General features: G+C 53.5%; 1 protein-coding gene across 2 annotated transcripts in view; it reads left to right on the top strand.

Moving 5' to 3' along the window:
* The window catches only part of LOC133356817 (dual serine/threonine and tyrosine protein kinase-like), an 84,682-nt gene that overhangs the window by 25,505 nt on the left and 31,412 nt on the right, over positions 1-27,765 (top strand). For both annotated transcript variants that reach the window (XM_061574527.1, XM_061574525.1), the window contains exons 2-8: positions 3,973-4,137; positions 5,414-5,859; positions 10,277-10,973; positions 12,901-13,136; positions 13,746-13,829; positions 14,940-15,116; positions 16,012-16,141. In XM_061574527.1, the coding sequence (XP_061430511.1) occupies positions 3,973-4,137; positions 5,414-5,859; positions 10,277-10,973; positions 12,901-13,136; positions 13,746-13,829; positions 14,940-15,116; positions 16,012-16,141 (1,935 nt within the window). The remainder of the gene's footprint in view (positions 1-3,972; positions 4,138-5,413; positions 5,860-10,276; positions 10,974-12,900; positions 13,137-13,745; positions 13,830-14,939; positions 15,117-16,011; positions 16,142-27,765) is intronic.

Raw genomic sequence — 27,765 nt, forward strand, 5'->3', positions numbered from 1 at the left:
CACTTCCCGTGATCCAATCGAGCTGACATTTTGCACACAGACTCGTTGTGCGTGAGAATTTATTTTAGTGAATTTTTTTTTCTAAAATTTCACACTTTTTAGGAATTTTTTTTTTATTATATGTAATTACCAATTGCTTAATGGTGGCAGGCAATCATCTGACCCATAGGTGGCAGCCATCTCAAGCCAGAGGACGAGAGGACTCTAGCCGCCACGCATATAAAGGATTTATAGTGAAAAACTTTGTTTTTGCGGGCACATTTTTTACCCACCTCTATTTGAGACCGCAACAGGACAAAGATTTCTCCACATATCTGCGGCTGTCCGCCTGATGACGCTGGTTGTTGTAATTTGCCGGCGAAACGTCACGGCACTCGAATTGTAAATGTTGTGGCTTTACTCTCCAACACACAAGCGGTGTGCTGTACTAGTAACTAATTGGCACGTTTCGTTTGCGTGACAAACCTTACTAATTGGCTGTGTCGGGTGTTGGCGGGTTTAACGACAACATTTACATTCACGCCATCTAACCCCAACAAAACAACTATTATGGACGCATGCCCACGAAAACAGATGCGCCTGTTTTCATGGGCAGGGTCTCAGCTGCGCTCGTTTCAAGCGGCCGAGATTTCCAGATCCCAGGAGCAGAAGCCGTGGTTGGAGCGGAAAACTCCTGTGGCGAGTCGACCGCGGATCAGAGCAACGGCTCGTCCCTGTCGAGCGTGGAAGAGTCGCAGCAGGGCGGCGGCGGTGGTGGCGGCGGGCCGGGCACGCCTGTGAATTGAGCAGCGTGGAGGCGAGGGTTGGTGGATCGCTCAGGTGTCGTGAAAGCCCCTTCCCATGGACGTCGGGGTGCAAGCAAATGTGGAACTCGGCGTGCTGCACGGGGTCGGGTGTTGTCGCACGTGCGGATCTTCTTCGGGTACTCTGGTTTACCTCCCGCGTACAAACCGCCGTTAATTGGGGATTGTAGAGCTGGGGTAACTGGTGGTGCCGGCTCACTGCCCGGCTGCGTTCCCACTTCAAGTTTCATTTCATTCAAGTTTCATTTATTTGGTATAGCCCTGTGAGCCATGCGGCTCTTGAGTCGGGTGCAACCGCAACAAACTAAATATGAACGAAGAACATCTTAAAGCGACGACGCGCAACAGAAACATCCTGTCTGCTTGGTTCTTTCGGTAAAGTCACGTAGAATGGAAATAATAAAATAATAAAATTAAACATAATAAAATAATTCTCACGACGTTTCGGCCACAACACAAGCAGCCGTCCTCAGGTGAAGAACAGGTCTGTCGTGAAGACAGCGGCTGAAGACAGAGAGACGCTGTCTACTCGACAGACCTGTTCTCCACCTGAGGACGGCTGCTTGTGTTGTGGCCGAAACGTCGTGAGAATTATTTTATGATGTTTTATTTTTATTATTTTATTATTTCCATTCTACGTGACTTTACCGAAAGAACCAAGAAGATGAATCCCTGCAGTCACGAAAGCTTTAAATCGAAAAGAAACATCCTGGATAAACCAGCAAATCTTCCAAAAAAAATTATCCCGTGGTTCCTCCCCGTGCCCCTTGAGTCGTGCTCTCTTTCTCTCTCTCTTTGAGGGCGAGCGAACGCTGCGTGTGCGTTACAAGTTGAAATGATTATCCATAGTGGGCCCAAAATTGCGTTGAGATGGGCTCTCTTCTGCCCCCTCTTGAGTTGTGAGGCCCCTTTCCTCCACCTTCACAACTGCTCTTTGTGTTTAGTTTGTTGTCCTTCCCCCGCACCTCCGATTAGCACGCTTGGCTACGTACGGTGCGAAAGAAGTTCAACACGTGCAATGCCGGTATGCCGCAGCGCTGCACGTGCGCCGTTTGTTGTATAATCCCGAGGCGTGTGTTGATATGTGGATTGCCAATAGTATCGGAGTATCTTGTTCGGCCCTTAGTAAGGAAAAGCGTTTGGCTGGTGACTTGGCTGAGTGATAGCACGTTCACCAGCTACCATCGTTACAGTCACCTTGTTATTGTTGTGGATCTGATAACCGTGATCGCCGTCAGCTTCACTCGCAACGGACGCGAAAGAACCCCCCGATGTCATTTGCAACAGTTGGTCATCTGCACCTCCAATTAGCACGGTTGGCCACGTACGGTGCGAAAGAAGTTCTACTTACACACACATACGTACGTGTGCGTCAGTATCCGAATGGGACGGCAGGTTACTCAATTGCATTACACGTGATTGAACCCACGACCTCCTCCGACTGGCAGACTAATGAAATGCCCTCGGTCACTCTCGCAAGTGACATTCAGCCTGGTCTCTTTGAGCTCTCGCCTTGGTTATCGCGAAATCAACTTGAAACTGGAAGGTTTTCCCCGCCCCGTGGTTTGGGGCTATCGGACGGAGCGAGCGCCGCTGCCATTTTGCTCTTTTTAAATCCTTTATATTAAGTTCGCTTGCTTGCTTGCGCGCTTACGACCATGTAAATCTTTCGGTCGTTTTTTAACCCACTTCCCGTGATCCAATCGAGCTGACATTTTGCACACAGACTCGTTGTGCGTGACAATCTATTTTCGTGAAATTTTTTTCCCATAATTTTACACTTTTTAGGAAAAAATTAATTATATTTAATTACCAATTGCTTAATGGTGGCAGGCAATCATCTGACCCATAGGTGGCAGCCATCTCAAGCCGGAGGACGAGAGGACTCTAGCCGCCACGCATATAAAGGATTTATAGTGAAAAACTTTGTTTTTACGGGTTAATTTTTTCTTTGTTTTGTCGCGCATCATCCCGTTGCCTCCACCCCGCCGTCGACAAATGGCGGTGCTCACAAAGCCGCTACTGTACTCCCGCCGGTTTGCGTGGCTGCCCTGCCAAGAAAGAAAAAAAATCCGACGATGAAGTTGTTGTGCGATTCCGCAGCGTCGCGTTTTGCTCGGGGGCCGGGTGACGGTTTAAGAGGATTTTTTGAGCAAATGATTTGAATGTTGTATTCTCCGGATTATGACGCACTTGTTTTTCCTCGTATCTTAAGGCAAAAGAAGGTTGGGGGGTGCATCGTTGTCAACTAAGAGCACTGACGATGTTACAGCAGACAGGAAAAATTATATATTTACTGACATAGGACACGCACACATCGGATTCATACGTTAATATAGGGCCCATAAACTCACGTCGGACCCATAGACTTACATAGGACCCATACCTTAATGTAGAATCCAAAGACTTATGCAGAACCCATACACTAACATAAGACGCATAGACTTACATAGAATCCATACGCAAACATTTGACCCGTAGACTTACAAAGAACCTCATTGGAATATGAACTTAAACACAGAAATGGTCAATCACGTGATGATGATGTCGTTCGTCCACTGCTGTGGCTGTGCGTGGTCACCGCAGTCCAGCGCATCACCTGGAGTTTGGCGATAATGACAATGATGATGTCAATGGTGATAATTCAGCCTCGTACGTGGTCCTGTGTGTGTGTGTGTCGTCACCACGGGCCAGTTTATCATCTACAGCTTGGAGATGATGATAATGTTGACGATGATGTTGACGACGATGACGATAATGATGACGACATTCATACATTCTCTTCACCGGTAGTCCTGGTGATGCCGTGCATGTTTTCTCACCGCAGGCCAATGCATCATCTACAGCTTGGAAATGATGATAATGTTGACGACGACGATGATGATGATGATGACATTCATACATTCTCTTCGCCGGTAGTCCTGGTGGTGCTGTACATGTTTTGTTACCGCAGCGCAATGCATCATCTAGAGCTCGGATATGACGACGACGGTTATCATGATGACGATGACGACGATGACGACGACCACTTTGATCCGCCCTCTCTCCGCCGCTGCTCGTGCTGGCGGATGCGTGTGTTGTCCGCGTCGACCAGTGCGCCGTCTAGAGCTCAGAAACAACGACGTTAATCCGCTCGTGTCCGCGTGACCCTCCCCACACCCCCCCGCAGACCAGCGCAGCTGCATCTCTTTCCCGGCACACGAGCTCGCCTACCTCCACTCGGTGGGCGACTGCGCCCCGTGCCTCCTCATCGCCGGCACCAGCGACGGCGCCAAGCTGCGTGCGCTCGAGTGCATCCTCGGGGAGCGCGTGCTGCCCGACCTTCCCTCGGACGGTGCGGCCCCGCTCTCGTCACTTGCGTTCAAACGACAAAGGGGCCGACCGTAAACTCGATCCTCCCCCCGTGCAAGGGAATTAATCCGCTTGTGCTGTACTGGCACGTATCGGCAAGCCGAGAGATGAATTGCGAGCTATTTTAAACTATTTGAACTGGAAGCTATTTTCTATGTTACCAGGTGTTAAGGCCCGCTGAGCTATGGAGATCTTTATCAGAAGCGATCTGGCCACGAATGAAAGCCCGATTAAGTGGCTTGTCATCATCACTCTAAACGCATGGTGTTCATTCTAAATGTGGAGGGGAAAACCGGAGGACCCGGAGAAAAATCCACGCGACCACGGGGAGAGGGAACATGCAAACTCCAAATATACAGCAGCAGGTGTCAGGGATCGAACCCACGACCTCCTGTATACCAGGCGAGGTAGTTAACATCTCGGCAGCGCGGCTTTCTGATGATCATTCAACACCCTTTGTTTAGCATTTTTGCGATTTTTGAAATTGCTGCCTCATACCACGGCCTGCCAGAAATTCCTTCACGAGGAGGGGCTCTAGGGGGCCCTTCTGGGGGGTGGGGGGGATATTTGGCCTACTCTAGCCCCAGGGGTTCAATGAGTTGCATCGGCTTTAGAAAATGTTTGAATGCACGCCCGTGCGTGAATATTCGGAAAAGCTTTCTCGTTGTGCGGACGACGCGTTTCAGCGCCTCTTCAAGCAGTCGTCCGCGTGCGACTAAGTGAACGTACTTGTACACGCACGAGCCCATTCGCCCAAGACCGACATACTTCGAATGTCTCGGGGACGAGACTGCATCGTGCGAAAGTGGAATTCGTCCCAGAGGTCGCAACCGGGTACCCGATACCCGTACCCTACCCGGCTACCCGTACCCGGCCGGTTACGGGTACGGGTAGCCGTTTGCGACCCTGGTGCGGCCGGGTACGGGTAGGCCGTGAGTCACTGGTGAGTAACTGTTTGTCACTCATTTCGGGTAGGGTACGGGTACGGGTAGGCCGTGAGTCACTGGTGAGTAACTGTTTGTCACTCATTTCGGGTAGGGTACGGGTAGGCCATGAGTCACTGGTGAGTAACTGTTTGTCACTCATTTCGGGTAGGGAACGGGTACCCGTACCCGGCTGGGTACGGATACGGGTACCCATTTGCGACCCTGGTGCAGCCGGGTACGGGTAAGGAATCAAAACCCGTTTGCGACCTCCGTCCCCAACAGCTCCCCCTCAACCGCAGTCCGCTCTCTCTCCTCCCGGCCTCCCGGCTGTAGCGGACAATGCGGGCGGTGGAACTGCCGACGGCGTCGGGAACGGCAATGGCGGCGGCGGCGGCGACGGTGGCGGCAGCACGGGAGCGGCGTGCCGGGCAACGCGGCTGCGGCACGGCACGGAGCGTCGCGCCAGCCTCGTCCTGCCGGGGCAGTTTGAGCTGCTGCACCCGCAGCAGGCCACGCCGCCGCAGCAGCCTCTGCAGCAGCAGGAGCAGTCGCAACAGCCGCAGCAGCAGCAGCTGCAGCAGCAACAGCTACAGCAGCAGCTACAGCAGCAGCTGCAACAGCAGCTGCAGCAGCAGCAGCACGAAGACGACGACTGGGAGAGGACGCCGGCTGCTGTTGCCGCTACCGCCGCTTACCTGCGCATGCTCCAGCCCGAGTGCCAAGACCCGGCGTTCCGGCAAGCTCAGCTGGAGCTCAGCCTGCCGCACCCGCTGCTCAAGGTGACCGCGCGGGGCGCTGCTGGCGGTCGCACGGAGGGGTTGACGATCAACTGATCTCGAGGAGCCGTCCGTGGGGCGCGCCACGGTGGCGAGGAGATGTTAACTACCTCGCCTGGTATACAGGAGGTCGTGGGTTCGATCCCGACCCTGACGCCTGCTGCTGTATATTTGAAGTTTGCGTGTCTCTCTCTCTCTCATCACGGTGGCTAGGAGATGTTAACTGCCTCGCCTGGTACACAGGAGGTCGTGGGTTCGATCCCGACCCTGACGCCTGCTGCTGTATATTTGGAGTTTGCATGTCTCTTTCTCATCACGGTGGCTAGGAGATGTTAACTGCCTCGCCTGGTACACAGGAGGTCGTGGGTTCGATCCCGACCCTGACGCCTGCTGTATATTTGGAGTTTGCGTGTCTCTTTCTCTCTCATCACGGTGGCTATGAGATGTTAACTACCTCGCCTGGTACACAGGAGGTCGTGGGTTCGATCCCGACCCTGACGCCTGCTGTATATTTGGAGTTTGCGTGTCTCTCTCCTCATCACGGTGGCTAGGAGGTGTTAACTACCCCGCCTGGTACACAGGAGGTCGTGGGTTCAATCCCGACCCTGACGCCTGCTGTATATTTGGAGTTTGCGTGTCTCTTTCTCTCTCATCACGGTGGCTAGGAGATGTTAACTACCTCGCCTGGTATACAGGAGGTCGTGGGTTCGATCCCGACCCTGACGCCTGCTGTATATTTGGAGTTTGCGTGTCTCTCTCTCTCTCATCACGGTGGCTAGGAGATGTTAACTACCCCGCCTGGTACACAGGAGGTCGTGGGTTCGATCCGGACCCTGACGCCTGCTGCTGTATATTTGAAGTTTGCGCGGTCTCCCTGTGCTCGCGTGGATTTTTCTCCGGGTCCCCCGGTTTCCCCCCTCCGCCTTTAGAATCAACATCACGCGTTTAGAGTATTTGGCTGCTAGAAATCCCCACGTGATGATGACAAGCCACTTCGTTTGCCTATCATTAGTGCTAGCCAGGTCGCTACTCAAAAACAGCTGCGACCCAGAGGTCGCAAACGGGTTTTGATTCCGTACCCGTACCCGGCCGCACCAGGGTCGCAAACGGGTACCCGTACCCGGCCGTACCCGTACCCTACCCATACCCGGCCGGGTACGGGTAAGGAACGGGTATCGGGTACCTGATTGCGACCTCTGGGATGAAGCCATGTTGCAGGCGCGGGTGGGTTGATTCTAGGAACTTGAATTGTGAGAAGAGACAAGACGTTGGGAAATGAGTGACAAACGGTTACTCACCAGTGACTACCCGTACCCGGCTGCACCAGGGTCGCAAACGGCTACCCGTACCCGGCCGGGTACGGGTAGCCGGGTATCGGGTAGGGTACGGGTATCGGGTACCCGGTTGCGACCTCTGGCCTGACCTGGTAAAAGAAAAAGTGTATTTTGTTTTTGCCATGATGATAAATTACAAGCACCCACCAACGGGATATAATTAACGGCGCGGGAGTTTTAACAACGCGGTGCCGGAACGTCGCGGCGGGGCGCGCCACGCTGAAGCCAGGCGCCCACTCACGTGCGGAATGTCGCACGGGCAGGAATACTTCATTAGCACCGAGTCGACACGATCGCCAAGTGAAAAAAAACACCCAATAAACATCCCATATGTAATTTCGATTTAAAGCTTTCATGACTGCAGGGATTCATCTTCTTGGTTCTTTCGGTAAAGTCACGTATTTCCATTCTACGTGACTTTACCGAAAGAACCAAGAAGATGAATCCAATATATAATGTATGAAAATATATATATGAAGTACAACTTCGCATATCCGACCAGCTGGGGACTGAAGTACAGGCGGACAAGTGAGAAGGTCGGATATTCGAACGTGTGTGGGGAATGACGGTCAAACACAAAGGGTCCCTCATCAATTCGTCGTCTTTCCCCACCCGCCCTCCGACCGTCATGGTTGGCTACGTACGGTGCGAAGGAAGCTCGGCGTACGAACACCGAGGGCCTCCCGAAGCCCGTCGCCATCCCTCACGATCGCACGATGCGGGAACCTGGCGGCCGCGTGCACGCGAGCGGATTTCACGGCTCCACGTCCCCCGCGGGAGTGGCCCCCTCCTTGGGCTCGCGTTCCGCTGTGAGGCACGACCCTCGGCCTTCACAACGTCTCTGGCCTGCGCGCGTTCTCTCGCCCCGGCCTGTCCTCCTCGCCTACACGCCTTGTCCCCCCCCGCCCCGACACACGCCCCTCAGTTTTCATCGCCCTCGCGAGCGCGCAGAGAACCCGCAGAGCTGTCCCATTGTCACGAGCCGTAGTTCCTAAACCCAATATGTCGTCGCCTTCACGCCCCTCGCGCATTATTGCGGCCGCGTTGGCATTGTCATGGCCAGCGGGCGTCTTGCTGGCACAGCTGCGGCGATGACACAACGTGCGAGGCAGCGTGTTGTTGTTGTGGTTTGTGCGGGTAACACAACGTGCAAGGCGAACTGTTGTTGTTGTTGTGGTGTGTGCGGGTAACACAACGTGCAAGGCAGCGTGTTGTTGTTGTTGTGGTGTAGGCGGGTAACAACAACGTGCAAGGCAGCGTGTTGTTGTTGTTGTGTTGGCGAGTAACAACAACGCTCCCGTGTTGCCAGGGAAAGTTCATAGCGAGTAGCCTGCGGGCGCAAGGAATGCTGCGCGTGAGCTCCAATAATCATCTGCTTTGTTTTTAACAACATGTGCGGTTACCATGGCAACTGGGAAGTTTTTAAGTACTGGGCACCACGGCGGCTAGGAGATGTTAACTACCTCGCCTGGTATACAGGAGGTCGTGGGTTCCATCCCAACCCTGACGCCTGCTGCTGTATATTTGGAGTTTGCGTCTCTCTCTCATCACCGTCACGATGGCTAGGAGATGTTAACTACCTCGCCTGGTATACAGGAGGTTGTGGGTTCGATTCCGACGCCTGTACACACTTGGAGTTTGCGTGTGTCTCTCCCCGTGGTCGCGTGGATTTTTCTCCTGGTCCGCGGTTTTTTTCGCTCCACATTTCAGCAACATCACGCGTTTAGAGAATTTGGCGGCTATACATTAGCACGTGATGACAGACCACTTAGTTGGGCTGTCATTTGTCGCTAGGCCGCTCATGAAAGAGAGCTGCATAGCTCAGTGGGCCTTAGCTGGTGAAATAAAAAATAGTTGGTTCCTAATGGCAAAGCATGGCCTGTTGTATGTACGTATGTTAAAATTACTTTGCATCCTACGTAGCCAACCGTGTTAATCGAAGGTGCGTGTTGGTGTGCGTGCGTGTGTGCATTTACGAGTGGAGGGCGTGGGACGGTGGTTAGCGCAGTGGGTTTACTACCCAGCACACCTGTTTTACCTGCTTCATTGGTTGTCTGTCTACCTGTTTGACTGTGTCCGCCTGCCTGTTTTACTTTCTGTCTGCCCATCTGTCTACCTGTCGGCTTGCCTGCCTGACCATCGGGTCTGTACCTGTTTGACTGACTTTCTACCTACCTGCCACTCTGCCTTTCTTCTCTGGCTGCCTGTTTGTCTCCCTGTTCGCCGGTACATCCAAATGCCTTTCCATGAATATGCGTGGTATGCAGCAGTGCAGTGGTTGGCACATTGCGCTACGAAACCACCGACTTGCGTTTAATTTCCCGCTCAAGGCTAACGTCGGTGGAGAGTGGTATATGATCTTCTTGTTGTCCTCGGCCTTCTCAGCCTTAATTGAGTACCCGGCACGGACTGTTAAACAACACGGGCAGTCAGGCATGCTCCTGGATACACGCCACCCACAATTCGTACCGTGCCATCCTTAATAGGTGCTCCATGCGTCTGCGTCAGAGGTCACAACCGGGTACCCGATATCCGTACCCTACCCGATACCCGGCCGGGTACGGATACGGGTAGTCGTTTGCGACCCTGGTGCGGCCGGGTATGGGTACGGGTAGGCCGTGAGTCACTGGTGAGTCACCGTTTGTCACTCATTTCGGGTGGGGTACGGGTACGGGTAGGGAACGGGTACCCGTACCCAGCCGGGTACGGGTACCCGTTTGCGACCCTGGTGCGGCCGGGTATGGGTACGGGTAAGGAATCAAAACCCGTTTGCGACCTCTGGTCTGCATGCCCCTGTGTCTATGCATCTATGTGTCTGTGCTTATGTCTGCTGATCTGCCCATGTGTCTGTGTGACCATGCGTCTGTCTGTGTGTGTGCACGCCTGTGTACCTGTCTGCCCGAATGCCCACGTGTCTGCGTTTCTGTGTGTGTGTGTGTCCGTCCGTGTGTCTGTTTGCCCCTATATATATTTACGTACGCACGTGTGCGTTTCGCGCCGTACGTAGCCACACGCGATAATCGGAGCCGTGCCGTGCTAACCGTACAACCCGCGTCACCCCGCGTGCCCGCCCCGCGCCCCACCAGGAGGTGAGCGTGGTGCTGGCGCCGTCGCGGCAGCTGCAGCCGCTCACCGCCGCGCTGGAGGAGCTGCGCAGCCACTTCCTGCCCGTCGTCCTCTACGCCGTCGCCTGCGACCGGCTGTCCGACGCCGACGCCCTCGAGCTGGCGCACCTCAAGCAGAACTTCTCCGAGCCGGTCTTCTTCCTGCGCCTGCCCCCGCACGCGCCCCCCGCGCCCGCGCCCCCCTACGCCCGCCTCACCACCACCTACGCCAAACTGGAAAGGGACCTCCTGAGCGCCGGCAACAACTGCGGCGGCACGGCGCTGCACCGGCAGCTCGTCGGGCTGGACTACCTCGGCGGCGCGTCGGCGGGCGCGTCGGCGGGCCGGGCTCACAGCGCGCTGACGGACTGCGCCGACCGGCTGCCGCACTTCTCGCGGCTGGCGCTGCACGCTCGGCTCGTGGAGGCGACGGGCGTCCTGGGCGGGGTGCACGCCCGCGGCCTCGACCTGTTCATCAGCCACGCGTTCGACATGGCGCGCGACCTGCAGATCACGCCGCGCCGCCTGCAGTACACGCGCGCCAAGGAGGAGGAGCTGTACGCGTCGCTGCTCGAGATCGCCAACGAGAAGCAGGAGGAGATCCGCCAGATGATCGTCGACACGCTCGACAGCATGCGCAAGCAGCTGCTGGAGGAGGCGGCCACCACCGAGTTCGCCGGTTCGTCGGCGGGGAGGGGGGGTGGGGTGGTGGTGCGGTCGTGGCTGTGGGTTAGGGTTGCGGTTAACGGATAGGGTTTTACGGGTTAAGGGTTTGGCGAGAGAGAGGGGAGATGGCGGTCGTTACCGCGGGTTTGATGCGAGAAATTTTTGCCGGGTTTTTTTTTTTGATCGCGGTTGTCAAACACCGGCCCCCCCAAAGGGCACAATCGCGAGCGTGTACAGGAGTTTAACACGCAGCAGTCGCAGGAGGAGGAGGGGGTTTTCGCCACCGATATAATCCATAAGAGAGGCTTTTGGGTTAGAGCGCGTAAATGCGTCGTTAAACCCGCCACCACCCGACACAGCCAATGAGTAAGGTTTGTCACGTAAACAGAACGTGCCAATTAGTTACTAGTTCAGCACACCGTTGTGTCAGAGAGCAAACCCACGACAACATTTACCATTCCTGTACCGTGACGTTTCGCCGGCAATTACAACAACCAGCATCATCAGGCGGACAGCCGCAGATTGTTGGCGAAATCCACCTCCTGTTTCGGTCTTAAACAGAGGTGGGGATGATTGTGATGTCATCACTTGCGAGCCAATCGGGTGGGGGTGGGGGGTGGGGGCGGTTAATGTCCAGCAGGTCACAAATCTTCTCGGCGTGCTACTTTCCTCGCACCGCTCCGCACTGGAATTCCCTCCCATCGTTTATTTTCCCACTTTCTCCTCGTAACCTGCTCACTTCAAACAAACCTCTCGACGATTGGCACTTTATCCGGATTACCAGAAGCTCTGCGGAAAAGTAAGACGTGCCCAAAACTCGTGCCCGGTGTCGACGCAGTTGCACGGATCTGGTTACGCACCTCCGATTAGCACGGTTGGCTACGTACGGTGCGAAGGAAGTTCAACGCACGTACGTACAACCAGCCCCCCCAAACCACCCGGCCACCTTCACAAGCCAACTTTTTCAACGACGTAAATTTTTCACGTGTTGACCCCCGTAGCTGTACGACCCCCGATAAATCGCACGCGGTCAAAACCGGCGCCCTCGGACATGCCAACTCCAGGTCTCAGCTGTGCCGGCTCTTACACGGCCATTATGAATCCTGACTACTCCCCCCACATCCCCCCCCCCCCCTTTGTCCCTTGCCGTTAAACATATATTAAACATACATTTATACATACCCTTACACACACACGCACATCGACCCAATTATATTATTATTTTATTACTTCCCTTCTATGTGACTTTACCGAAAGAACCAAAAAGATGTCCGGGGTTGACTGCGTGTTCTGTACTTGGGTCACGAAAGCTTTAAATCGAAAAATATACCCCACATTTTTGGTCTGAAATACAGAGGCAGTGGTGCGTCTTACAATCAGCAGAATAAAGTGAGGTGTAGCAAGTTGACGTATCCTGAACTGGGCACAAATAGTACAAACTTCTTGTGAGAGAGGGAATTCCAAAGTGAAGGCAGAAAGCGAAGCAGTTTTGGCCTGCAGTGTGGTGGGTGCGTGGGTGAGTGGGTGGGTGCGTGGGTGGGTGCGTGCGTGGGTGGGTGCGTGCGTGCATGCGTGGGTGGGTGCGTGGGTGGGTGCGTGGGTGGGTGCGTGGGTAGGTGGGTGGTTGCGTGGGTGGGTGAGTGGTGCGTGGGTGGGTGGTTGGGTGAGTGAGTGGGCAGTTGGGTGGGTGGGTGGGTGAGTGAGTGGATATGAATCCTTGCAGTCACGAAAGCTTCAAGTCTAGAAGTGAGTGGGTGGTTGGGTGAGTGGGTGGTTGGGCGAGTGAGAAATACAAAAACAGCGGCGCCGTCTCTGCGCGGCCAGTGTAACGTACTGCGTTGGGAAACTTTACTTGCCGTTGTTATTGTTCCCCCGCCGCGTTGGGGAAGAGAAAAACAACAACAACAACCGGGCATCGCCGCCGTTGTCTTTCGTCGCAGACGTTCCTGTGAGCAACGGGGAGTCGGGCAGCGGACGTGGCGTCCAGCGCTGCTCCAAGCACATCCAGGAGCTGGTGCTGAAGCGTCTGAAGGAGGCGGTGGCCAGCAAGCTCATCGCCTCGGTGGACTACCTGCGCGAGAGCTTCGTGGGCACGCTCGCGCGCTGCCTCGACTCGCTCGAGAAGTCGGGCGGGGACGTCACCAGCAACAGCCTCACCAGCTCGCACCTCAAGCAGGTGGGGGCGGGGGGGGTGGTGGTGAGGTGTGCACTGTCTGCCTGTGTCTGTCTGTCCATCCACCCGTCTGTCCATCCATTTCTCTGCCTGCCTGTATGTCCGGGTTTTCAAGTGTAGTGTTCATTGACCGTTTCTGCCCAGGTCACCAATTAAATTCATAGAGACCCGTAGATGTACACAGAAAATCTATGGACTCAGAGCAGGAGACCTGTAGAAATTCAGAGACCCACAGATTCACGGTGAATGAGTTGTGATTCAACTGGGCGCTGGAGCCTAGCAAGTCGATCGTCTCGGCCTGACCACCACTGCAAAACAAAACCCTTGCGTTACATTCGTTTCTGCAGTGAATTTGGCCGAATTTCATCTCTGAGAATGAGAATGTGGGGCTGACGGTCAAGCGACGAACCCTCACTCGCTGCTGCCTGTGCCGGTGCGAGTGGGAAGTCGCTTACTTCTGCCCGCGCGTCACTTGAAGCGAGCGCTGCGTTATCTGCCTCCGCGACCCTTTTTTAAGGACTTCACGCGATCGGTTGTATGGAGGGGGGTGGGGGAGTTGCTCGCTCGCTCTGTCCTTACCGTGCCCCCCCCTCCCCACGCGCGTCCCGGCAGATCTTGAACGCGGCCTACCACGTGGAGGTCACCTTCCAGTCGGGTTCCTCCGTCGCCTACATCCTCTGGGAGCAGATTAAGCAGGTGGGCCTGGTCTAGTTTGTTGTGTTTCTTACGTCTGGTTCGTGCAGTGTTGTCCACTCTATAAGCCCGTACGTAACATCATCGCCCCGTTTGAATAATATTACGATGGCAGCGTCCCCAACAGAGGAGCGGCCCCACGAGTGCCGCCCCCTTGTGTTCATGACCCCTGGGGGTCAAGGGTCACGAGGCTGGGTGCCGCCTCCTTGTGGCCATGACCCTCGGGGGCCAGGAGTCACGAGGTTGAGTGCCGCCCCCTTGTGCTCATGACCCCCGGGGGTCAGGAGTCACGAGGCACAGGCTCGCCGGGCCGGCCGGCAGCTCGTGACTGCGTGCGGGGGGGGGGGGGACGGACAGTGGCGTTTGTGTGCCACCGTCCAATGTGACCCTCGGGGGGTGGGTGGCTGGGGACATTCTGCATTTTGGCGCTGACCCTAGCAAATAAAGCGTCGCGGTTCTAATTTGTATGTTGCGCGTTGCGTAATCTTAAGGTTAGCGATTAAAAAAAAAGTTATCTAGTTTAATTTGTATATTGTCAAGTGATTTGTTTAACTTTCCCATACTTTGCACTCCTATCATGTTTTTGTATTTTTTCCCAATTGTGAAAAATAGCTTCATAGCTCATCGTATTCCTCCTGTAGTATAAATTAATATTCTGATTTGTTTTTGAAAGAGCAGCAACCCTGTACACCGGAACGTCTCGGGAGCGCTTTTCCGCGCAATAAGCGGCTCACGTCACATCTTCATCTCGAACATTGGAAAGGGGCACCCCCAGTGGCAGCTGTCTCTGTGCAGCACAAGGTGACTCGGGCGCTTGACCTGAGTCTACCCGCAAGGGGTGCTGGCGTGTAGCCGCAATTGACTGATCTGCAGGTACATCTTTTTGAATTTGGCAAATTTACTGGAACGCAAAGGGTTTCACACCGACCCAAACGGATACTTTGTCGTGATCAGAATCGCGATAAAATTCGGGAGAAAATTTACGAAATACGGAAAACGCTAACAAGCCGGCTGGCGAGAGGCTCCCTTGCTGGACTGGCTTTGCGGCCTGGCGACCTGTTCCAACGCCACGCCGCGTCCCGTACGCGACCCTGCGTCTGTGCGGAACCACAGCTGATCCACAGCCTCACGTGGACGACGCCGCCGGCGCCCACGGCCGAGTGGAAACGCAAGGTGGCGCAGGACACCATGGAGAGCCTCAGCGCCTCCAAGCTCGCCAAGAACATCTGCAGCCAGTTCCGCGCGCGGCTCAACCACTCGCACGAGGCCTTCGCGTCCTCGCTGCGCCAGGTGAGACGCCGCCGCCGCCAAAGTGGAACAGTGAAGTCTGGGGTCGACGGGTGCCGTTGCGGAATCGCGGTGGGTCGTGATTTGGCGCGTTTGGTGCGCGCGCAGATCTTTGAAGCGCAAGGCTGTCACGAAGGCGCCATGTCTCACAGACACGGGCTGCGGGGTAGTTTCGCAGGAGGTGGGCTACGTTGCGGCGCGGTGCAGTAAAACCTTGGACCGCGAGCATAATTCGTTCCGGAAATGTGTTTGTAATCCAAATCACTCGTAATATCAAAGCACTCGTATATCAGTTGTGATCACGTGACGCTCGGCAGACAAAGCGTACACACGTACTGCTCGTATTGCAAGGCCTCGCTCGTTTATCAAATTAATGTTCATTTAAATTTTTTGCTCGTCTTGCAAAACACTCGCAGACCAAGTTACTTGCAATCCAAGGTTTTACTGTATTTTCCAATCGCGGAGTTTAATCGAATTTGGCAAATTTTAAGCGTGACGCCGGCACACGCACGGTGGCCTACTCGTTCCGAATGACTCATGCGATCTTCCTCGTCCACCGTGAAGCGGACTGCGCGTGCGCGTACGCTTAATAACCGCGGTGGTAATAACCCAGGGCAACCTGCCGGATTCAAACCGCGAAACCTTCTGCGACATGCCGGCGAATGCGCCACCGCTGGGCCGCGTCGCCCGGGCCACAGTCAAAGATCGCGTCGTACCGCGCGAGCGAGCGACCGACCGAGCGACCATCGATTATCTTAGAGTCGGCACACCGTCGTAGTTTTGACGACGCCGTGGATTCTCCGGATCCGACGACGACGACTGCGACGACGGCGGCGGTGGCGGCGTGCGAGTTTCCGTCGTGACCCCCCCCGCCCCCCCCCGCTCGCCGTTTTCACAGCTGGAGGCGAAACACTCGGGCCGCCTGGAGCGCACGGAGGACATGTGGCTGAGGGTGAGGAAGGACCACGCCCCACGGCTGGCCAGACTGTCGCTCGAGAGCCGCTCGCTCCGAGACATCCTCTTGCACGGTACGCTGCGCCCACTCATCCCCCGTGTCTTTGTGTCTTTAAGTCCACCCGCCACCCCCCCTCCAACCGTGCTTTCGGCGTCACGCCACGGGACGCTGATTACACACAATAGAGGTTTTTTTTTGGGTTCGATCGCTTAAATGTAGATGTGTGTCGTTAGACCCGCCACCACCCGACACAGTTAATGAGAGAGGGGTTTGTCACGTAAACAGAACGTGCCAATTCGTTACCGGTTCAGCACACCGGTCGTGCGTTGGAGAGTAAAACCCACTTGCAGCATTTGCCGTTCGAGTACGAGGAGTACTACGCAAATGCATCTCGCGCAGCAGCGGGCGACCCGTTGTTTCATCGTCAATACCGCCATCCACGCGACTCTTCTCTTACACATGTAACAAAGGTCGTGGAAGCGACTTCTGGAATCCGGTCTTTATTTGTCTTTCGTTCACAACACTCCCATCTTACTCCTTCACGCTGCTGACAGACAGCGTGAGAGAGAGAGAGAGACACGCGCGGCCACGTGGCAGCCTGGACCACGTTCCAGCGTGGCCTCACCCTCCGTTCGATCCAGATCTGACCACGTGTTGTTCGTCTCCCGGGTCACGTGGTACCTTTCCACCAATCCTGGTTAGCCTCTATGGAATCTTCTAGACTCCATGGTACGCTCCCAGGACCACGCCCCTGACTCGTCCCCCCATTGGCTGTGGCTAAAGCCAGCAGAACCAATTCTCTACTTACAGATGTCACCTTCCCATTACGTCAGGGCCACGCCCCTAGACTTCTCCCCATTGGCTATGGGCCAGGACCGGCAGAGCCAATCATCATACGAGGTGTAATCCAACAGCAACCCGGATATGTCCTCACATTACACACATTTAACGTTAGAAATTCCCGACACGGGCTGCGAACGTGTGTGAAGAGCCGGCTTTGAGGAGAGTTCCCCAAGGGACCGGCCCTGCCACCTTGACTTTACCGCCTCCCTCTACCCATGATGTGCGTATGTGTGTGTTGAACTTCTTTCACACCGTACGTAGCCAACCGTGCTAATTGGAGGTGCGGGGGAAGGACAACAAACTAAACACACGAGTTCTAAAAACCAATAGGTGCAGCATTCCTTGCAGCCCACTCGGTATAAATGACAAAAAGAGTCTAACCTTAAACGAACTCAACTTTTTTTATTTTACCACGTAAGGAAGGCCCACTGAGCTACGTAGCTCTTTCTCAGAAGCGACCTGGTCACGAATTACAGCTCCGCAAAGTGGATTATCGTCATCACGTGGAAATTCACAGCGGCCGAATTCGCTAAAACGCGCCGCGATGTTGATTCTAAATGTGGAGGGAACAACCGGCGGCCCCGGAGAAAAATCCACGCGGCCACGGGGAGAGAAACACGCACGCAAACTCCACATACACAGCAGGCGTCGTCAGGGTTGTGATCGAACCCGCGACCTCCTGCACACCAGGTGAGGTTGTTAAATAACATACTGTAGTTTAGTTTAACGTCTTTGAGACATCCAGTTCTGAAACCCCGCCAGCAGGTGGCGACTGCCGTTCGCCACGCAGCCCAAGCCCTCACCTCCACCGCCGCTCGTAGCCCGTGGGGGGGGGGGGTGGGATATCCGAACACCGTCTTCTGAGGACGCGCGCGCACTCGGTATATGCACACTCAGTACACACACACAGTACACACACACTCAGTACACACACACTCAGTACACACACACTCAGTACACGCACACTCAGTACACACACACTCAGTACACACACACTCAGTACACACACACTCAGTACACACACACTCAGTACACACACACTCAGTACACACACACTCAGTGCGCACACTCGGTACGCACACTTAGCACGCACACTCAGTACACACACTCAGTACACACACTCAGTACGCGCACGCGAAGTAGACCATCGGGCCGACGCGCAGTTCGGCCGCTCGTCAAACCCCATCGTTGACGACGTTCCCAAGCGTTTGCACATCGAGCACAGTTTGCCCACAAGTGTCCCTCTCTCCGTTTCGCGTGCCCCCTCTCTGCTCCCGTTCCCTCTTCAGCCCCCCCCCACCCTCCCTCCGGACCGTTTGCGAGCACTCGATGTGCGAATCGGAGCGCGGTCGTCGCCGTGGCATGGACGAGCAGAAGAGCCGTGTGTCTACCCTGAGGGCCCTTGTCGTCGTTATCGTTGTTGTTTGTGTCGTCGGTGTGCGTGCGTGCGTGCGCGACGCTTGTTTTTCGCGCTGCCGTCGTAATGAAGGGGGTCCAATCCCCGACGGATGCTCGCTCTCTGTCGGCAGCGCGGGTCGTAGAGTGGCTTAAAAAAAAAAAAACCCGGCTTACGCACTCATCGCCTTTGCTTTAAGCGTGTAACGGCCGCTTCGTACAACTTGTGTCTTTTTTAAGATATTTTTTAAGATGGATCGGTGGTCCTTCACCGAGCTTGGCAGGCGATCTGCCCTTCAGATGTTATACATGCGTGCTAATTGTGCGAGCGGCATTGCGGTGGTGAGTGCACTTGCTCTACAAACCCCGTGACCCGGTTCCATTCCTGGTCCACGGATAATCTCGGCCAGAAGTCAAGGGTCAATGCGCGGGAAATTTACGCTCATTTACATGAGCATTAGGGCATTTGGTTATAGCGAGGTACCAGAGTGCGTACAACGGGATTGGGTATCAATTTAGTCGAGTACGTCATAGCGAAAGTACGTCAAACGGAAAGGCGCAAATTGGATTATTGCTGTCTACGCAGTGACCCGTTGGTTGTATGATGTATGTATGTTGCACTTTCACACCGTGCTTAGCCAACCGTGCTAATCAGAGGTGCGGAGGAAGGTCAACAAACTTGCCAAAAGCAGCTCTAAAGAAATGAGTTTTCAGTATAGATTCAAAAGTGCATAGCTCCAGAGGCTTCCTAATATCGGGTGGAAGAGCGTTCCAGACGGCCGTTGAAGCACGCGTCTGAAAGCGAGCGATGCAGTGAGCCATTGGCGTGGCTACCACCACTTGAACCAGTCTCGTCCCCGCCATAGGATTATGGAATTTCAACAAATGGCTCCCGGGTTTGGGACGGTTACGGAGGCCTAGCATCTCTCGCCGCTGCGGTTAGCCGTGGCTGGGAATAGAACTCAGGGTCTGCCACCTTCACAGCTAGCGGCGTTGCGGTAACCACTGGCCCCACCTCGGACGGTCTATATGAATCCAAATTCTACTTTAATTGTGTTGTTTTTGCAAACCTCGTCTTATATAAATCTCATTTTGCATTTTGGCCCGGGAGCACTTAATACAAGGGTAGCCTGTAAATCACACCTCCCACAAGTCTCCACCATCCACTGATTTACTCAGGGGGCTTTTCCGTCTTAATAAGGCTGCGTCTGTTGTCGCGAGGTCAAGGTCCCGTGGGATACCATGGAGTCGCCGCGTCTGGCAGATGTTATGGCCACCCTTTGGATTTGCGCACAATGTTTCGCGTTCAGATTGTGTGCGGCTGCGTGGTTTGCCGGTTTGGCGCGCCGCGCGCTATGAAGCCAGCCGCCCACCCGAGTCTCTCTCTTCTTCCTGGCTACAGCGAACGTCAGCGGCGGGTGATGTCTGATCTTGGCCCTAGGCCCCTCCGCCTCTCATCCAGCATGCGCTGACCGGCGTGGTGAAGTATGCTTCAAGCAAAAACCCCGTGACGGACTTGGTGTACGGAGGCCGTCATCCGACATGGTGGATAGACAAAGGACCGTGTGTTATTATTATTATTTGTACGATTAGTACGTAGACGACTCTGCGGACGTAAGCGGTCGCTGCACATAAATTAACCGACCTAGGCACCTTTTTGGGTTCTTGAGCCCGAGGCTCACAGAGGCAGAAATAAGGAACCTATTACTCATCGGATTTTGACATCCCATATTCCCAATCGCCAATATCCATGCACATTTTAACATGAGTGATGAAGTGAGAAAAGGCTACAAATGAGAGGGGGCCAGTGGCCTCCATCTCGTTAGCGCTAGATCGATTCTAGATTCTCCTTGCGGCACGTGTGATGTACGTTGAACTTTATTCGCACCGTACGTAGCCAACCGTGCTAATCGGAGGTGCGGGGGAAGGAAAACAAACTATGTTGAACTGAACACAAAAATCCAGTTCAAAAAAAAAAAGTTTTTCAATCTGGATGATTTAAAAGTGCGTAGCTGCAGTGGGCTTCCTAATATCAGAAGAACGTTCCAGACGGCCACAGAAGCGTGCGCGATGCGGTTGACTGTCTTTGTTCGATGGTTAGCCAAAAGTTGCTGCTGCTGCAGAGTCCCAGTGAATCTCATGACGAGGCTGGTTGTAATAACCGGCGAAACGTCACGTTACTCGAATTGTAAATGTTGTAGGTTTACGCTCCCAACACACCGGTGTGCTGTACTAGTGACGGATTGGCCACGTTCTGTTTACGTGACAAACCTTACGAATAGGCTGTGTCGGGTGGTGACGGGTTTAACGACACATTCATCTTCTTGGTTCTTTCGGTAAAGTGACGTAGAAGGGAAATAATAAAATAATAGAAATAACACATAATAAAATAATTCTCACGACGTTTCGGCCACAACGCAAGCAGCCGTCCTCGCGTGAAGAACAGGTCTGTCGGAAAGACAGCGTCTGAATGAATGAAGTTTCATTCAGACGCTGTCTTTCCGTCTGAATGAATGAAGTTTCATTCAGACGCTGTCTTTCCGACAGACCTGTTCTTCACCTGAGGATGGCTGCTTGCGTTGTGGCCGAAACGTCGTGAGAATTATTTAATTATGTTTTATTTTTATTATTTTATTATTTTCCTTCTACGTGACTTTACCGAAAGAACCAAGAAAATGAATCCCTGCAGTCACGAAAGCTTTAAATCGAGACACATTCATATTCACGCGATCTAACCCAACAACAAAAACCTGTATTATGGATCTCACGCGTTATTGCCCGCAGTGCCTTACCCATGTATTATTATTGTCAAGCGATTTTTCCCAAAACGCGTTTTTCTTTTCAGGAACGCAACTCCTCCAGCGTTACAGGAGAAACAGATGTGGCTGCATTTGGGCAACAATTGTTTTTGGAAATACAGAACGGCGTGGCAACGGTTGCCATCAACAATCGCCGCGAAATTGCACCAAATGCGTCAACAGCCTTCGAGGCCAAACAATAATCCTCGCAACTCAGAAATGCCGTGCGTTGATAACAGGACAGCCACGGGAACCCACGCAGGTAATGTAGCGATAACAGCGTGTCACGCGTTAGCAATGCCGCTGTAATGAAACCGACAGTTACATTTCAGTAGCCGATACTAGTTACGTGAACTCTACCAAGCTCCACTTGCTCGTTAAATGGGAGAATTTGACTTCCTTGATTTTTGGATTTTCTCTCTCTGTGTGAAGTCTCTCCCCCCCCCCGCACCTCTCTCTTCCCGTAAGGGTATGTCACTAATTACGGAACACTGATGAAAGAGTGAAATTCAAAACTTAACAGCTTGGGGTGGGGTGGGTTTAGAGGGGAGGGGAGGGGGGGGTGTGGGTTGGGGAGGGTCAATTTGACCGTGCAATTTAATGATTTCGCTCGGCATCGATAAAATCGTGAGCTTGTCCCGGCCTCGCTGATCAACGGCGGCCTCTCACGGGCTTCCGATGCCCGGCGGGGGTACGCGCGCTATAAAGAGTCGGGGATGAGTTGGCCGTGTAGCTCGTTAGCTGTCGTAATGGACATTTGCCGGGGCCTCATCCAGCCGGCCCGGGCGGTCCTTGGGAGGAAATGTAACGGACGCTGCCCCCTCCGCCTTGTAAATGGGAGCAGAGCTTTTGTTTTGGCCAATTTTCTTGCCACTTTCTGCTCCCTGTCCTCCAAGCCTCCCCCCCCCCACCACCCCCACCCCCATCACTACCCCCTGCCTCTTTCGGGAACAGCACCTGCCGGGAGCTGACAATTGCAAATGTCACCAGGGGTGGGTCAGAGCGTTCAGGGGGGCGGGCGGGCGGTAACGGTCAGCGTAGTTGTTGCCGCGTTATACCGCACACGTGTGGCGCTTGGCGTTGCTGTTGATGGCCTTGCGCCAGACAAACGGGCGCACAGATCAACGGTTGAATGAACGGGACGCGCAGATGGGTCGGTAGGGGAAATGGATAGACAGACGAGACGGGCAGGCAGGTAGGGTGGCATTCAGGCCTGCAGACAGACTGACAGACCGATTGATGGACAGACAGACTGATTAGATGGCTTAATCGATAGACAGATCAATTAACTTTGAAACAGATGGTTATATAGGCGAATGAATAGTAATAACAGCGGCTGCCTCTGCAGCGCCGTAACACGGCAAGCCGTTCATCGTAAGGGCGCCCTCCACGCTTCTTTGCGCGCATTTCAGCTCTCGTTCAACCCCAGTTCGTCTCGCTCGTTCGTCTGCCGCGTGTTGAGATTCCGTGCGCTCTTCCGATTCTTTCGCAGTTCCATTCAAGGATCGGTTCCCTCTCTCGTGCTTGCATTGTGGTGGTGTCGGTGGCCGCACCAGCAGTTGGCTGCAAAAAGTGAGAGCGTACAACGTAGGAGAACGAATCGCACCAAATTGCCGCTCTCGTAATGACGCCGGTGATGACACTAATTTACGTAAGTAAAGTGGAACATTTAAACCGTAGATCCCACCAATGCATGCCACCGTGTATGGAGAGCCAGGAGATAAACAGGACCTGCTGGGTAAGCGGCTAGAACTAGTGGGGGGTGAAGGCTAATTTTACCCACTCACTCACCCACTGACTCACCCACCAACTCACCCAGTCACCCACTTACTCACCCACTCACCCATCAACTCACACAGTCACTCATCCACTCACCCGTTCACTCACCCACCAACTCACCCAGTCACCCACTTACTCACCCATCAACTCACCCAGTCACTCATCCACTCACCCACTGACTCACCCACCAACTCACCCAGTCACCCACTTACTCACCCACTCACCCATCAACTCACACAGTCACTCATCCACTCACCCACCAACTCACCCAGTCACTCATCCACTCACCCACTCACCCACTCACTCACCCCGATTGTATAAAATCCAAGTTTGACAAGAGGGAAGACGCAGATGAGAAACAATATACGCCAGACAGAGATTTATATTGGCCGTTAAGAAAAAGCGAGCGGGCTTGGGAGGGTCGCTTAGATGTAATGGTGGCCGACGGTGGAGACTTAACTGCAAGAGTGTCGGCCAAATGAGGGAGTTATGCCCGGGAGGGTCACTACCCTCCGCGGAGATGGAGCGTTGAAAGCGACACTCGCCTGCAGGCGCTCGATGGTTTGCAGCATTGTGGGACCGCGCGTGGGAGAGGCCTTTGTCCAGCAGTGGATAGATCATGGCTGCTGATGATGATGATGTTGTTTAAAAACACGGGTTCAAAAGCATTTCTTATTATCTGGAGTACGTTGTATCTGTGTGCTTCATATGTCCCAGGACTCTTCTGAAAATTGCGATTTCTCCCCCCCCCCGTATGGAAAGAGAGACCTCCCAGTTAAATAAAATTGAACTGAATTGCCTCGAAGTCGCGATCCAAATTTACTGCGAGTTAGGACACGGAATCCAGCGGAGGGGCAGCCCCGCTGGGCGCCTCTCTCTCCCCCTCCGCCCGCTTCGGCACGGCGAGGTTTTTGCTTTTCGTTTTATTTTGTGGCGAGGGAGTTGCGTGAAGTGTCGCCCTAAAATGAAAGGGATAAAAATGTAAAAATGTTGACTTATTTTCCCGCAGAGGAGGAAATGAAAACAGATTTGCGGAGGGACGCACGCCGTCGATTTGGTTCGCGTCGCGAGATTGCGATCACGGCCGTCCCCGTGGGGGGGGGGGGGGGCGTATTGTCGTTACCATTAGGCCTCGGCAAGGTAAGGTAATTTACCCTTTTTACCGGGTAAAAGGGTAAAGATGTCGACATGCCAAGGGGTAAGGGTAAAGGGTAGGGTCAAGGTAGCGCGAAGTATTACCCGGTAAATATGGTGCCTTGTTTACCGCTAGAAGCTCCGTGGCGCAGTCCATGGCCTCCATTTAACAAGTAATATTAAAACAAAGTTTCTTAAAAAGACGCTTTTATGAAATGTGCGAGTAATGGCAGAACTCCACGACTCCAGGAAGTGGCCCCGAAGCTTGCCACAACGTAAGTGGCCGTGGCCAATTACAGCCAACGTCAGATGAGCGTGGAAAATTAGACTCAAGCCGAAACATAACATATAAAAAAGGATTTTGTGATAGAATATAGAGTTGTCATCAGTGACATAGGTATACCAAGTTTGCAGTCGATACCTCATTAGGAAGTGGGTAAAAATCTAGTTACATGATTTGTGGATACCAAACAACGACAACAACAATGACAACAACAAGCGTTTAAAATTGGAATCGAGAGTATTCTATATGAATAAAGCGCTCTACCTAGCATTTACCGTTATAAACCTTGTTCATGTGTAGTTCCCTAGTAATTACACGTGTAATGGGTCATTTGTTTTGGGGTAAGGGTAAAAGGTAGGGTTAAAGGTAGGCTCGTTGCTTTTTACCTTACCTTACCTGCTAAAGGATAAAATGTAAGGTTAGAGTGATTGTATTGTGGTAAGGTAAAAGGTAGGGTAAAAATAGGCTCGTCGTTTTTACCTTTTAACTTTCACCTTACCTTGCCGAGGCCTAGTTACCATGGTCACCCGCGATGTGGCGATACCAGGATGCATCGTACGATACGGGATCCACGATGTGAGTTTAAATGTTCTAGGACACGTTCCTTCGGAGTGGGCAGGTAGGAACTTGGTTGGACGGCGCATTCGTGCGATCCGTGTCACGCGGCACGTCACGTGGTGCTGAGCCCGCCCGAAGCGCTCTATGAAATACAAATCGAGGGCGTGGCTATGCACGACAGACAGACAAATAATACCTGGTGGGCAGTGTGGAACTGTTGTTCCTACCTGTATAAATAGATTATTATTGGTGCGAAGACGAATATCGGAACGAAGTCAGTCGAAGCGATTTACACGGTGGTGGTGGGTGGTGGTGGTGGATGGTGGTGGTGGATGGTGGTGGTGGATGGTGGTGGTGGATGGTGGTGGTGGGTGGTGGTGGTGGTGGTGATGGTGGAGGCTGAGAGTCAACGGATAACGAGATAGGACGGGCGACGATGCTGCCAGCGACGTTAAGGCGATGCAAATCTGGTAGCGGTGTTAATAATAAAATGACAATGGTTTTCAAAAACTAGTATAACCCGTAAAAACAAAGTTTTTCACTATAAATCCTTTATATGCGAGGCGGCGAGAGTCCTCTCGTCCTCTGGCTTGAGATGGCTGCCACCTATGGGTCAGATGATTGCCTGCCACCATTAAGCAATTGGTAATTAAATAGAATTTATTTTTGTCCTAAAAAGTGTAAAATTTTTGAAAAAAATTTTCACGAACATTAATTGTCACGCACAACGAGTCTGTGTGGAAAATGTCAGCTCGATTGGATCACGGGAAGTGGGTTGAAAAACGACCGAACGAATTGCACGGTCGTAAGCGCGCAAGCACGCAAGCAAGCAAGTGAACTTAATATAAAGGATTTAATGACGTTGAGGGATGTTGCTGTATCGCCACAGCAACCTGGTGCTACGGATGTACTGACGCCACGTTGATTCATGGTCCACTCGTTCACTCCGATCGCTTGCTTTTACTGGTGATCATATTCTTGGTTCTTTCGGTAAAGTCACGTAGAAGGGAAACAATAAAATAATAAAAATATAAAACAATTAAATTCTCAAGACGTTTCGACTGCAACACAAGCAATTAGTTTGCACATACTCACTTTGAGATGTTTTCTTGTTCATGTTTTTGTTTTTTGTTTGTTGCGGTTGCACCCGATTCAAGAGCCGAATGGCTCACAGGGCTATACCTAATAAATGAACTTTGAACTTTGATCATCATCAGGTGTGAAAAACACAGAAAGAACATTTTTAAAAAGTGGCGTTTTTTTCTTAACGTCAGCACCACGAACAGCGATTTTGGCAGTTGTTCAGATGAACGAGTCCATCTATGTTCGCAAAAGAGGAGGGGGGAGAGGAAAAGAATGGAATGCGGTCTGAAAGTCACCGTAAGCGTGAACACAATCAAACAAGACCCGAAATAGTTTATCAAATCCTTACAATAATTGCCAAGCCAGAACTGGTGGTCAATTCTCCTCCTTATCACTCTTCTATAACTAGTGTTTGCATTCGTGCTGTCCCCTTGAACTTCACTCGCTGATGCGGGGAACTCGGTCTGCTCGACTCACTGGTTCGTCTCATGCTGTGTTCATCCACCAGCCCGCAGGTCACGACGACCACACTCATTCACCCATCCACCCACTCGCCAACCCACGCCGTGCCGCCTGCCTGCACGACACGCACTTACGATGAGCACGGTTGACTACGTACGGTGCGAAAGAAGTTCAAAGTACGCACACGTGGCGGCACATGGCGTGGCCTCATTCACACGCTCGCTCATCCCCGCTGGTCAAGCCTCTTGCCTTTCCGTTTCTTCCCTCACAACGCTCAACTTTGGAGTTTACTTCTCTCATCTAATTTCTGAAGCTCTTACAGTGACCTCGCTCGGCTCGAGAAACGCGTTCATCTCAAATCGATTCCGACTTCAAGAGTTCCGCTTGTTGCTGGCCGCTTTGTCGTTTTGTCGGTGGCTTGGGCTCGGCAACGAATGTTCGCGCACCTCCGATTAGCACGGTTGGTTTACGTACGGTTTGAAAGAAGTTCAACATACACACATACACTCACTCACCCACTCACTCACCCACCCACTCATTGACCCACTTACCCACGCATTGACCCACTCACCCACTCACCCACACACTCACTCACTCACTCACCCACACACCCACCCACTCACCCACTCACTCCCCTACACACTCACTCACCCACTCACTCCCCCATACACCCACCCACTCACTCACCCACACACTCACCCACTCACTCACTCCCCCACACACTCACTCACCCACTCACTCACTCACCCACACACCCACTCACCCACTCACTCCCCCATGTACTTACTCACCCACTCCCTCACACACTCACTCACCCACTCACTCGCCCACGTACTCACTCACCCACACACTCACCCACTCACTCACTCACCCACACACTCACTCACCCACTCACCCACACACTCACCCACTCACTCACTCACCCACGTAATCACTCACCCGCGGTTGGCTACATACGGTGCAAAAGAAGTTCGGCGTACGTAGACGCACCTAGAAAAGGATGACGCAGCGGGTCACCGTGGTTGCCACCGCCGGCGTGGCGGGGCCACGTGCGTGCCGGAGCGAAGGTCGCTCCGCTTCAGCCGCGATTGACGTCGAGGGGCGAGCGTGCGAAGGGGCGAGCGTGCGAGGGGGCGAGCATGTGCGCAGCGCAGCTGGGAGGCTCGCACCGGAACACGTGGCCGGTACCGCCAACCGACACTGCCGCTCATCGTTCCCTGTTGACGTGAGTCGCCGTGGCAGCAGACGCGCGCGCGCACACACATGCGCGCACACACATGCGCGCGCACACATGCGCGCGCACACATGCGCGCGCACACATGCGCGCGCACACATGCGCGCACACACATGCGCGCACACACA

Source organism: Lethenteron reissneri, chromosome 55 (assembly GCF_015708825.2).
Source record: "Lethenteron reissneri isolate LAM-NWPU_2019-01 chromosome 55, ASM1570882v1, whole genome shotgun sequence".
Taxonomy (NCBI): Eukaryota; Metazoa; Chordata; class Hyperoartia; order Petromyzontiformes; family Petromyzontidae; genus Lethenteron; species Lethenteron reissneri.